Source organism: Hydra vulgaris, chromosome 02 (assembly GCF_038396675.1).
Source record: "Hydra vulgaris chromosome 02, alternate assembly HydraT2T_AEP".
Lineage (NCBI taxonomy): Eukaryota > Metazoa > Cnidaria > Hydrozoa > Anthoathecata > Hydridae > Hydra > Hydra vulgaris.
Genome location: NC_088921.1, coordinates 70,820,968 through 70,835,081, shown reverse-complemented (window position 1 = coordinate 70,835,081; position 14,114 = coordinate 70,820,968). Strand labels below are relative to the sequence as shown.

Genomic DNA, 14,114 nt, shown 5'->3' with positions numbered 1-14,114 from the left:
GCTTTTTGGGATACTGCACTCCTCTTAACGGAACAGCTGAAGCTATAAAATCTAAAATTCTAAAGTACTCTAAAAAATACAATATCATTTTGGATGATTTACAAGTGCTTGGTTGTAATGGAACAAATATAAACACTGGAAACAAGGTAGTGTGATTAGATTGATTGAGTTAGAACTCCAACGGCCTCTACAATGAGTAACTTGTTTGTTATATGCAAATGAACTTCCACTACGTCATTTGTTTTCAGAATTGGATGGACCAACATCTGGACCTAGATACTGTTCAGGTTTTATTGGAAAGTCCCTTGAAACTTGTGAGATTTTAAATGTTATTAATTTTCAACCTATAAACCATAATGCAGAAATGCCAGAGGTGGACAGAAAAGTGCTCAGTACAGATAAGCTTTACCTTTTTGACATCTGCCAAGCTGTACTATATGGTACTTGTTCTGATAATCTGGAAAAACGTAGCCCTGGAAACATGGCTCATTTTAGATGACTAAGGCTGACCATTGTTAGCAGGGTTCTCAGATGACACATTTCTATCACCACTCCTTCATCAAATTTAGTTACTATAGCAACATAAATTATGCGCGTTTATGCCCCTATGTGGTTTATTATTAAGAAGGAGTCTTCCATTTTTTATGGCAGCAGGTATCTATGCAGCACAATAGTCAAATCATGGTATCTGCCACATGCATTATGTTAGGTAGTAGGCAAAGTTATTCAAACAAATACAATTTTGGTCATCAAAAAAATATTTTTCTGGAAATGATATCAGATGAGCAGCCACAAATCCAAGAATTAAGTGTTGAGCGTATACAGAGAGCTAGAGAAGAAAGAAGTATGAATGCTAATCAAACTAGTGAACGACAGTTTAAAGTTCCGACTCTCAATTTTATGGCAAAAAATACATGGGAGTTGATTGATTGGAGTAATACACAGAGGATAGAGCCACCACTAACAATGCTCACTGATGAGGAACTGAAAGAAGAAAAAGAGAATTGCTTTCAACTAAGTAATCTTCTGGATAAGTTACCCGGCCACATGAAAGCAGTAAAAAGTTGTATAAAAATGGTGACAGCTTTTTCTGCCTCTGTTTGCAGTGAAATTAAAAGAGATAGTATGATATAAAAATCAGGGAGAAAAAATTTTTGAAAAATGTTATTTTTACTCCACCCTATTCAACCGTTGTATTTAAGTATGATAAATTTTAAAAAATCACCATTTATTGTTAAACAAAACAATCCAAATATGTCAAAGTACAACGTAAAGTAAAGTACAACGCTTTTTCTAACTAACTTTTCTTTTTAATCTTGTTTATGTTATTCTATATTCATTCTAGGTTATAAATGTTAAGAATAAGGCAATGTTTTATTTGCTTGCTAGTCGCAAGCCGATTTCCCACCAGGTATCATCTGTGACTATAAAACCATGGCTAATTAAAGACGTAACCAACATAATAAAACAATAATTTGAGAAAGAAACCTCGTTCAAAAGTTGGTAAAAAGAAGCTCAAATTTGAGCTTCTTTTTAATATAATGGCGAAACTAATCGCCATTTAAAAACACGAATAATAGATCATCAAAAAAGAGATAAAAACTTACACATTTATAAACATATTCATTCAAATAAAAGCTGTTTTAATAGTTTTATTCATGCTAGTTTTTCAATTTATTATTAGGCCTCTAACAAATTTATATCAAAACTCAATGAAAGCATGTACATAGAGTGGGAAAAATCCAATGTTAATAAGCAAATGAACTATGTAAAAATGACATTTTCAATCTAGCTCCTTTTAACATTACCGGTTCTTTTATCGTTTTTAAAATAATTGTTACATTTTTTAATTCCGTTTTTATACATTATATATATATATATATATATATATATATATATATATATATATATATATATATATATATATATATATATATATATATATATATAATGTATAAAAACGGAATTAAAAAATGTAACAATATATATATATATATATATATATATATATATATATATATATATATATATATATATATATATATATATATATATACATGAATATATATATTTTCATAATATTGGGTAGAGCGGGGGGCTAGTTGAGCAATTTTTACTAAACTTAACAAATCTCATAAACTTCGTGTCGTGATAAATATTGACTTTTACTTAAAAAAACACGTTGCTTTTACATCAAAATTATAACTTTGATTAACATTGACTAACGTTGGAAAATCAAATGTTGGAAAATCTAACGTTATCTATCCTTTTCATTTCCAACGTTAATCCAACGTTATTACAACTTAGATAATAACTTTATTTAACGCTGTTACAACGTTGGTGCGCTTACTGGGGTAGTTTTTAGATTCTAAAGAACTAAACTTATATTATAAGTATAATTACTTATTTTTAATACTTTTATCGTAGTTTTCATAATAAACCATAGTTTACTGCACGTTTTAAAAAGTTTGTAATCAAAAACCTTATTTGACCAAGTATACTGTTGTTAATAAAATGTCAAAAAAGTTATGCATTTTCAGAGTTTTTTGATTTGCATATTACAATTTTAATAAAATTTCATATCATTTTAAAATATACTGGCTGTTAGGCCTAATTTACTTCTTTCTTTTTAAAACAAAATGCAGTGTAAATTATATATCGATAAAAAAAAACTGCTTTCAAATAATTTGAGGGCAACCGCTCTCATTGACCTAACCCACTCACCCACCACCTCTCTCAATTTTATAGATCCACCCCCGGAATACTGTGAAACTAAGTTTCTTGCATTTTTTAAGTATTTATGCCGTCGATAAATAACGCCGTAATGTGCAAAACGACGATTTGGATTAACCAGTTTGATGACTTAATGTTGGTTGAAATAAAATGTGAACCACGTTATATGTATGAAAAATTATATGTAATATGAGGCTTAAGTATAGCTAAAAATGTGGAAATCTATTATCAAACACCGTCTAATGCTTAAATCTATTTCTAAATTGTCTTCTAAAAAAATAGCCGAAAAAAGTATTTCATTTGTTTCTGGTTTTGCTTTTTCTGCATACATAACGTCTAGTGTTGTTTACAGCAAAAATGAGTTATCAAATGATGTGTTTCAACCATTAATAAATAAAAGAATTTTATATCAGTATTCAACTTGTCCTTTCTGCTGCAAAGTTCGTGCTTTTCTTGATTACTATGACCTAAAATATGACATTATTGAAGTCAATCCGTTTTCAAGAAAAGAAATCAAATTTTCTGAATATGACAAAGTGCCTATTCTTAAAGTAGATAATCATCAAGTAATAACTATATATTTTTATTCCTAAATTTTTAAAAATAAGATAAAAAAATTGTTTCGAATATTAATATTTTAATAATAACAATAATAAAAAATCAAATAAAAAATAATAAGATAAAGGATACTTAAAAACATAAAACTAATAAAAAAAAAATACAATGGCCATAAAAATATTCTCATTAGGTAATTAAATCTTGAATTTTAGTGAATTTTTTGACATGAAGCTGAAATTTAAAGTATGTTAAATCCAGATTTATCAGTATGTTTATGATAAATAAAAGTTTTGAATGACTGCTAAGTTAAAGATTCATTTTTTTAAATTTAATAAAATATGAAACATTTTAGAATTGTGTGATTCAGTTATAAATTAAATAATATTTTGTTTTTAAATATTGTATCATTACTTTTAGCTCAACGACTCTTCATTAATTATAAGTGTTCTTTCTACACAATTTACAAGGAATGAAGACATTGGTGTTATTCTTCAATATTATCCAATTATTGAATCTACCAATGAAAAAGGGAAAAAAGAAACAGAGCAGCAAAACAAATACAATGTGATGCATCATGAAACAAGTAATGCAGAAAAGTATCAATATTACATGTAAGTTTTATGTTTTCACTTTACACAGAGTAGTCTGATAAGTGATTTCCTACTAATTTTTATATATATATTTATATATATATATACATATATATTATATATATATATATATATATATATATATATATATATATATATATATATATATATATATATATATATATATATATATATATATATATATATATATATATATTTATGCTCCTTGAAATTCAATGCCAAGTTGAATCTATTATAAACCCATGCTAATTACAGTTTTTTAATATTCATAGAGATCATAGTTTCATAATATCCATTTGTTAATCAAGCTTTTTCTTGAAGATTTTTACACTTTTTGTGAAAAGATTTCTTCCAAGTAGTTTATTCCACCATTCTGCAACTCTGCTAGTCAGAAAATTTTCCCTTGAAAATTTTTTTTGCAACTCTGCTACTAAACAGAGCAGTGTTGCAAAGTTAATTTAGTTGCTCGTTGTTGAACAATTTCTAATTTATGTATATCATTTTTATTATAAGGATTCCATATTGGTGATGCATTCAGTTAGATTTTATATATATATATATATATATATATATATATATATATATATATATATATATATATATATATATATATATATATATATATATATATATATATATATATATATATATATATATATATATATATATAGCGTCAAAGGGGGTTACTTTGGCCAAAAAACTTGCACCTTAACACTTTAATAATGTTATATTTAATATGAATTGTAGTAATTTAGTAAAAACATTTTTAAACTATTAAATAAAAGATTCCCTATCCATCCATACCACTTTTTTAAATATTTAAAAATAATATATTTATTTTTGGTTATTTTAAAAATTTGGCCAAAGTTACCCAGGGGTTGGGGTTACTTTGACCACTTGTTGTTTTCTCATATAAAATGCATTGTAAAAATATTCTAGTACAAAGATACTTCACCCATTGAGTATGTATGGCCCAAAGGAAAGTAATAGACAAATTTAAAAATTCAAAATCTTATTTATTTATAAAACATTAGAAGCAAAACACGACATTGAACTTGATTGAAAAAATTGGTTACACATGTAAAACTGAAACCTGTCAAGTAAATTCTAAACTAAAAGATTTTAGTTGCAAACTAAAACACTTAAAAAGGCAAAAAAAACATCCAGTTCAGGAACTTTAAAATGTCCTCTTTTGTTCAATAGTTTTGGAGGCTCAATTTTTGAAATGACATCCTTCCAACTGTAAATTAACTTGTCTTCCTTCTGGGGCCAAATCTAGCACTTGCTTTTCTTCTCCATACAATCAATTGTTGGCCCTTCTTCATTTACATCAGCCATCTTGTCAATGAGTCCTGCATAGTAGTTTTTGTCATACAACACCACTACAAAATCGCCTTCCTTCAAACACTTCTTTTTGTCCAAGCTCATTGTAGGAAAATTCTGTCTTTCAAGTCCAGTATTATCTTCACTTTCTGAAAAGTTCAAATTATCTGACATGTCGTGGAGTGACATAATTGAGTCATCATCACTAATGCTATCAGGACTGTCAATTTCTTCTTCACAGATAATCTTTCTCAGTTTTTTACTTTTGCCTCCATTGCTTGTTGAAGGGACGTTTTCCTCGAGTAACAAATCTTCATAGCAAATGCTTTTGCCAGGTAGTGCATTCAATTTCTTTCGCTTCCTCTTCTCTTTTGTGTTACCTTTACACTCATCTCTTTTCTTAGAAATGTGTTCAATAAAGGTTTCACTGACATTGCTGGAGTCCACTTCTTTCTGTGGAAGTCTTTTAAGAACATTTTCTTTGCAGAGTGGATAAATACCAGTTTTTCTAAATCCCGAAACAATATTGTTTCCTTTTTCTGCATAAAGTCCATCAATCAGCTCTTTTAACAGTCTAGGGAATATATCTTTTGGAATATTTGCCAGATTTCTTCCATGTTCTGATTCTTTCCAAGTGGCCAAAGTTACCCCAATTAGGCTGGAGTAGGTTATGTCATAACATTCTTAGCAATAAACAAAAAAAATTGATTACATATTGTAATAATTTAGATATTGTCTAACAACTATATATATAAGTAATTAGAGTACTTACTTGCTTTGTAAATTCGTATTTAGTTAGGTGTACATGGAAAAGTTTGGAAGGTAAATATTGATGTAACCATAACAACAAAACTTTTACTGCCAGTAGTGCCAACCTAAAAAAAGCTGAAAAATTTAATACCCACATAATAATTAAAGTTAAAGTGTAATCTATGATTTGCATGTATGAAAGTGGGAAAAAATATATATTTAATGGAGTTATAGGCTAAATAATCTTTTTACCGAAGTATGGCCAAAGTTACCCATGCTGGCCAAAGTAACCCCCTTTGACGGTATATATCGATTTCCACCATGTCCCTGGTAGTACCGCGCTCAACTTGTTTCTCTGCGCAGCGGCCTTGTTCTTGTTTCGGAGTTATAGAGTTGAGAGAGGGTTATAACCACAAGTAGCCTCCTCATCTGTAGTGGCCTTCTCGGCCTTGGGGAGGTGAATTACAAATATATATATATATATATATATATATATATATATATATATATATATATATATATATATATATATATATATATATGCATATATATTCCTATAGTTTGACATCTAAATTTTCCGTTTATGGAAATAGAACATACGAGGAGTGCTGCTGCATTTACTAACAAATAGATAAACATGCGAGGATATATATATATAAATATATATATATAAATATATATATATATATTTATATATATGTATATATATATATATATATATATATATATATATATTTATATATATGTATATATATATATATATATATATATATATATATATATATATATATATATATATATATATATATATATATATATATATATATAGTATATATATATAATTTAGAAATGAAGTAAAATGGCGCAAATGGGTAGACGATGTATTTATTCACACTTTATCTCCAAACATATACCGAACAATGAAGGAATCCTTCCAATCCCTAGACTACATTACTCATGTTGGAAATTTTGGGCCAATTGAACGAACCATAGCTTATTATTCTGGTGCTGTTGCAATGTATATTATTGGGAAACGCATTAAAAAAAGGTTTTTAAATCTATTATATTTTTTAAAATATCTTTGTTTTTTATCAACGTTTTTTAGTCTAAATATTTTTCAAATTAAAATTATAATTGAGTTATTATTATTTTTTTTTTTTTTTTGTATGGAAGATAATAAAAAAGATGTGCAGGATATCTGCTATTCCAATTTTAATCATCAGAAGTTATTTGAAGCTGAGCCATATGCAATTTACTATTTTTAAATAAGTAAATTTGTGTATTATAACTCAGAAAATATTTGATTGCCTCAATATTCAATTAATTAAACAATATAATTGGGAGGTTTTATTATTATTTCATATGAGTATGTACTAAAAAACTCTAGATTTTTAAAATCTAAGAAAATTTTGACTAAATTTTTCAAATTTTTGAAGAATTTAGTCAAAATACTTATAATAATAAGAATAAGTTGATATTTTAGCTTATAAATAAATAATCTCTCTAAAAATTTGAAAGTCTTACCAGAATGTCTTATTATGCAATTAATGTTTAATATATTGGTAAAGTATATTAGAAACTAACTTGATTGCACTATTAGATTGCACTTTGCCTTAGATTCATAGCAATTATCTAAATCCAGATTATACACTGAAAATAAATAAGCCTCAAACAGAAGTTGTAAGTATGTCTAGTTCATGTTTTTGTATATATTGGAATAAATTGCATATGAGTGTTGTAAATAAGAAATTATCATTTCTAATTATTTTTAATAAAAAATTTCATCATCAAGTATAGTCGTATGAAAATTATAGCAAGTATAGCAAGTATAAAAATTTCATCATCGAGTAACGCCCCTAAATGGTATGTGTTGAATACCCTTCCTAGTTTTGCTAATTCAGACCACCTTGTTGTAGTTAGTCCACCTCCTCTAAATCTCTATAAATCTACTTGCCTGGTTCCCCACAAGGTTGCTTACCGGCCAGGTAGAATTGCTGACACTGTTGCACTGATACGATCTACCAATATTGAAATCTTAGTTGATTCTCCGTATGAAATACAAGTTGCTTGCAACAACTTTTATCATTCTATACTCTCTGCCCAAGACATCTGCCAACCTCTAAAATCAACAACGCTTGTTAACCCTAAGCCTTGGATGACACCACTTATTTAAGGCCTTATAAAAGAGTGTCAACAACTCTTTTTCTCCGGGTACTACAAAGAGTAGAAAGCACTTGCAAATTGAATTAGTAAACTAATTACCAAAAGAAAGAGAATCTATAACAGGCGTTTCACTACTGGAAAAACAGATTTTTAGCATGAAATCAGTCTTGCTGATAAAGGTCAAATCACAACCCCTATCTCTGAGACACTAGCAAACCAATTAAATGATCATTTTCAAAGTGTTTGGACTGGCAAGAAACAACCCAGCCTCTCATGTTTCATTAACCCAGAGGCAAACCTGCCTACTACCCCCATTTTTACCCTTAATAACATTGTCAACCAACTCAGCAAACTCAAACCAGGTTCCTCAGGACCAGATGATCTCTCTCCGTTTTTACTCAAATCTGCTCGCTTTGAAATCGCCTCATCACTCTGCATCCTATTCAACCGCCTCATAGAAAACAGTTACCTACTTGACCAATGGATATCAGCAAATATAACACCGATTCCAAAAATTTCTAACCCACACTCGTCTAATAACTATCGACCAATCGCCATTACATCCGCATTATGTAAAGTTTTTGAACGTATTATTACCATATTCATTATCCATCACAACAAGCACTTATGGGTCTCAAACAAACAGTTCAGTTTCCTTCCAGGCCGAAGTACGATGGGCGCTATTATTCAAATTATAGAGGACTGGAGTCATGAGAAAGATAACAACAAATCAATTTATGCAATATTCTTTGATTTCGAAAAAGCTTTTGATCTTGTCAGTCATGACAAGTTACTGTTGAAGTTAGTGAACATTCTACCTAGCTGGCTCACCTCTTGGATCGCAGCTTACTTATCTAACCGTCAACAAAAAGAATTAAAACAAATGATCACACCACTGACTGGAAATGTATCAAAGCAGGTATACTTCAGGGTAGTGTTTTAGGTCCAATCCTGTTCATTCTATTTATTTCCGATATTAACGTCTATCTTCCACCTGAAACCATCCTCGAAAAATATGCTGATGACATACTGACCTAATGATAAAGTTCCTACCAACCTACCTCAATCTATTGTTGATGGCGTCGCTCTTTAGTCTAAGGTAAACGGAATGAAACTTAATGGCCCGAAATGTAACAAAATGTAATTATTCCCAGATGCTCCGAAATTCAAGCTTTACCATCCATTGTACTCAATAATACTGAACTTGAAATAGTCAGCAGCCACAAATACCTTGGAATCATGCTCAATAAGAATATTGATTGGGATGAACAATGGACAAAAGTTCACAACAATATAAAATCGGTACCATATCTGCTCAAACGTCTTAAGCAAATTGGACACACTCAGTCAAACCTTTTACAGGTCTATCGATCTTACGCTATCAGCCACTTGATATATAGTGCTCCTATTCTCACTTCGTGCAGTGCTGCTGCAAAAAGAGAGATTCAACATTTTCATAAAAATGCCCTGCAAAGTATTGGAATTGATGTAACCAATTCAAGCAGCTTCAATATTATTTTTGACATTAAAGAGTTACTTGACAGGATCTGTATTAATATACTCGAAAAGATCCTTGCAGACCCATACCATCCTATAACAAGTAAATTAACGTGAACCAACAGCAGAAACCCTAATAGATTCCCGTATGCTTTTAACATCGCAAAAACTACTACTTACCAAAAAACTTTTATTCAAAAATACCTCTGTATCCTTTATGATGGTGTCAGTGACCTCTACCTCCCAAGCAACATTGGAAGCTTTTTTTTTGCATAAATAATATGTTCCTCTCCTGTATTCTTAGCAAACTATTAATATTAAAGGACAGATAAAATTGTACACTTCATTACTTGTAATGCTAATCAATTTTAAATAAAGATTTATAAAATAAAAAATATAAAAATAATATCTAGCTACTGTTAGAAAATACATTAATACAAGAAAAACAAAAATAATTATTTCAGCCTAAAGTATGATAAATACATTTTTGTTCTTTTAGATAACTGTTAAATTGTTGTTATAAATGTTTTTTTAGAATCATATTCTTTTTAGAATTAACTTTTAGAATCTTTTTTGTAAAATCTCCAAGTCTTCTTATAAAGTTTAGCATGCTGATTTTATGGTTAAGATAAATGTTTTTTTCTTATTTACCTAAACATTCTTTTTGACAATCTTACTATTGCAGGTGATGCCTCTTTATATTCTAGACTTGGTTATGATAACTAAGTTAAACAAGTGAACTTAGTAATACTAAGTTCACTTGATTCTCTGTGCAGTGACCTTGTTCATCAAGGCTCATTATTTAGAATGGAAAGGTTGAGAGAGGGTTGTAACAAAAAGTTAAAAAAAGAGTAGCTGGGTAGTAAGCGACTAGGTTTGATATTTGAATGAGGCCAGGTTTGAAAAAATATAGCCAGGGCCGGGATTATGACCAGGGCTACATAAACATTTATACATCCTAAAGAGTACTTTTTTTTAAAATTCATGTTATATTTTGTGTGTATATATATATATATATATATATATATATATATATATATATATATATATATATATATATATATATATATATATATATATATATATATATATATATGTGTGTGTGTGTATATATATATATATTTATATATATGTATATATATTTCTATTATTAATATATATACATAAATAATATATGCATATATAAACATCATTATAATCATCATTATCATCATCATCTGATCATCTCCTCCTTTGGCAAATACTACACCATATAAATACTAAAGTTTATATAAAAATGAAAGAATTTTGTATGCCAGCATCTAAATAAATAGCAAACATGTTTGTTTATATCCATAAAATGTATGCATAAAGTGCATCAAGGTTTTATTCCTTCTGAAAGGAAGCTTTTATTCCTACTTTTCAATTTTAAGTTGAGTCAAAAAAAATATTATTTAGAATCATCTTCAATCATCGTCTTGAATTATCTTGACTCGAAGTCTTAATTAGAGCCTATTATTATCACAGATGTCTTTATATTTTTATATTTACAAATAGCAAAATAATTAATGTTAATGTCACTAATTTGAAATTGTTAATGTCACTAATTTGAAATCCTCTCGTGTTTTCTGGGTTTGTATAATTTGCAGCTTTTTTATGACTTTGGTAAATTTCTTACATGCTCTAATCTTTTTCCTCACTTATATATCTTATATCTTTTTAATATTATATCTATACTAATTAAATTAAAATTAGAGCACAAAAACTGTTTATTTTGCAGCCAATTATTTTAAAAGTCTATAGTTTGTAAAAAATTTAAGTTGTCATAACAATTTAGCCATAATTTATCTTAATATTGAAAATGCTAAATCCTAATAAACACTTTGTAATATATTTTGCCATTCATTGGATTTGAAAATAATAATGGATTTTAGAATAATAACTTTATCTTTAAATTATCTTGTTCAAAAGTATCAAATTAATTTATTTTTTATTCTTTTTTTAGTAATTTTTAATTATTTTTAGTTTTTTTAAATTTATTAATTTTTCATAAATGTTAACTAACTTCTTTTGTCTAATTTTTGAGTAATCAAAATACATTTTGGTTTTCACTTTTGATTTTTTTTACTTGACTTGTGGGTTTTATCTTCACACTTTCTTAAGTCTTGAATGCATTTTTTTTAATCCTGAGTCTTTAATCCTGAGTCTTTAATATTTGATTATCATGAATGTTTACTTTTAATTCCAATAAATACTTCCAAGCTTTGACTAAACTTCCAAAGTTCGAAAAAATAATTTATGGCAGATGACTGGACACCTTGATGTAATTAAATCTCTACAATCCTAGTTTGCCTCATTTAACAATCTATTTAAAAAAAACACGTCGTTGCTAATAACCTCTAATCTCCTCCCTTTTTTTTCTAGATACCATTTAAAAGATGATGTACGTGCTAGTATGTACGAAGAAGCACATAACTGGACAAAAGCTGTCGGAGAAAATAAATATCTCGGTGGTACTCAGCCAAATCTTGCAGATTTAGTAAGTAAACTTTATAAAAAAAAATTTCAAAATAGTTTTAGGTAGACTTTTAAATTTTTTCTAGATTTTTTTGCTGCAGCTAAATTAGTCTGATGAGAAGGTGAATGGTTAAGAATAGTCACAAATCAAAATATATTTATCTATAACATCATTCGAAAATATTAAAATATATATATAAATATATTTCAATAATTATAATCTAAATATTTATTGATTTAAAGGATGACATCTTCTGTATTTATATATTCCATTTTTATATATTGTTTGAAAAATTTTTAATTTCTTAATTTTACACTAGATTCTTCCTAATTTTTCATCAACTTGTTAAATAATACAATAATAGATAAAAATGATAATATTAATAAATAATAATTTAAATAAATAAAGATAGTATTATTATTAAAAATAATTAATAAATCATGTTTTAATTCATATATAAGTTTTATTAGTTATATGTTAAACATTTATTTTTTGCAGAACATGTATGGTGTTATATCAGCAATCGAAGGATTGGATGCATTTCATGATCTAATGGCTAATACTAAGATTCAGCCCTGGTATAATCGAATGAAACAACAAGTTAAATCTCATGCTGGAGCTAATTTGATAAAAAATCAACAAGACAAATAACAAAACAAGAATCAATAATTTGATAGTAATTAAGCTTATTGAAAAATTATGCAACAAGTTAGCTCTTATACTTGAGTTTAATAAAAGAATATGCAACAAGTTAGCTCTTATACTTGAGTTTAATTTTTAAAAAATGCAACAAGTTAACTCTTATCTTGAGCGAAATAAAAAAATCAAACGGTTTTTAATAAAAATAATTTCTTTTTTTTATTTGGTATATCAGTATCTGCTTTTATTTCACCTTTATTAATAAATTTTGCTTTATATAAATATCCTAAATCAACATAGGTACAGTATTATTTCGGTTATTAATCAAACTCTATTATGAACACCTGTTCAACAAAATAGAGTTAGTTTTTATGCACCATTTCTAAAATATTCTTTTATTTTCATTTATTTTCTCTCAAATGAATTTTGAAATTATGTTTCTAATGTTACAAGTTTCACGTTAAAATGGCTGGTAAATTTTTTAAAATCATTTCAGAGAAGTTTGCTTATTTTTAGTTTTTATTTGGGTGATCGGGGCAAACAAATTTTAAGTAAGAAAATATATTTTTTTTAAATTTGGATGACATTTTTATGTTTAAAAAATTAAGTTTTACTATAGTTTCAACGAATTTTTAAAATATTTTTAGGGGTACTACACGTCAAGACAAATCTTTAATATATTGAAAAGAAATCTTAAAAAATTTAGGAATATAATATGGCTAAAATTTGTCGTAAAACATGTTTTAGTAACAAGAAATCCAGGGTTCGAAACGAGCTCTAGACATATTTTACGTCATCGGTAAAGAAGAAGGCATGAACTTTCTAGTTAAATGCTCTTCCACGGTGCTCTGTGACAAGGCCGGTATGTCTTCTTGGGGCACCTAAATCAAATACTTAAAAAAAAAAGCAAGGCCTTGGTTTGTAGTTGTTACGGCGTTGCTATGGTAAACAAACTAACGAGCTAGTTAAAAATGTTGCGTCGCAAAAGTAACTATTTTTAAAATTTGGTCAAAAATCTGCATTTTTTTTTAAGGATTACCACCATAAAAAATAATTACATATATTAAGTACTATAAAATGGGGGAATAGTAAATATGGGCAGAAACCAGATAAGTTTGTATGGATATTTACAAGTGACAGCTAATAAACCAGTGAAAGTTTTTTTCCAATCAAGTATGACTCAGGCCCATATTGTTGGTAAAATGATTATTATGCTGTGACATGACAAATTGCAATGAACCATGTAAAAAAACTTTTATTGTCAGGCAAAAGCATTGAAAGTGGAACTGTAAAATTTTACCAAATTGTTCCATAAGTAATTTGATGAAACTGTGAGAAAATAG

At 27.8% G+C, this 14,114-nt stretch overlaps 1 protein-coding gene across 1 annotated transcript; it reads left to right on the top strand.

Moving 5' to 3' along the window:
• Positions 1-2,800: 2,800 nt before the first annotated feature.
• Positions 2,801-12,882, top strand: LOC100211597 (prostaglandin E synthase 2). Its single transcript, XM_065791848.1, has 5 exons — positions 2,801-3,299; positions 3,709-3,902; positions 6,823-7,023; positions 12,039-12,153; positions 12,631-12,882. The coding sequence occupies exons 1-5, from the start codon at positions 2,946-2,948 to the stop codon at positions 12,781-12,783; spliced, it is 1,017 nt and encodes a 338-aa protein (XP_065647920.1). The 5' UTR covers positions 2,801-2,945; the 3' UTR covers positions 12,784-12,882.
• The last annotated feature ends 1,232 nt before the right edge of the window (positions 12,883-14,114 follow it).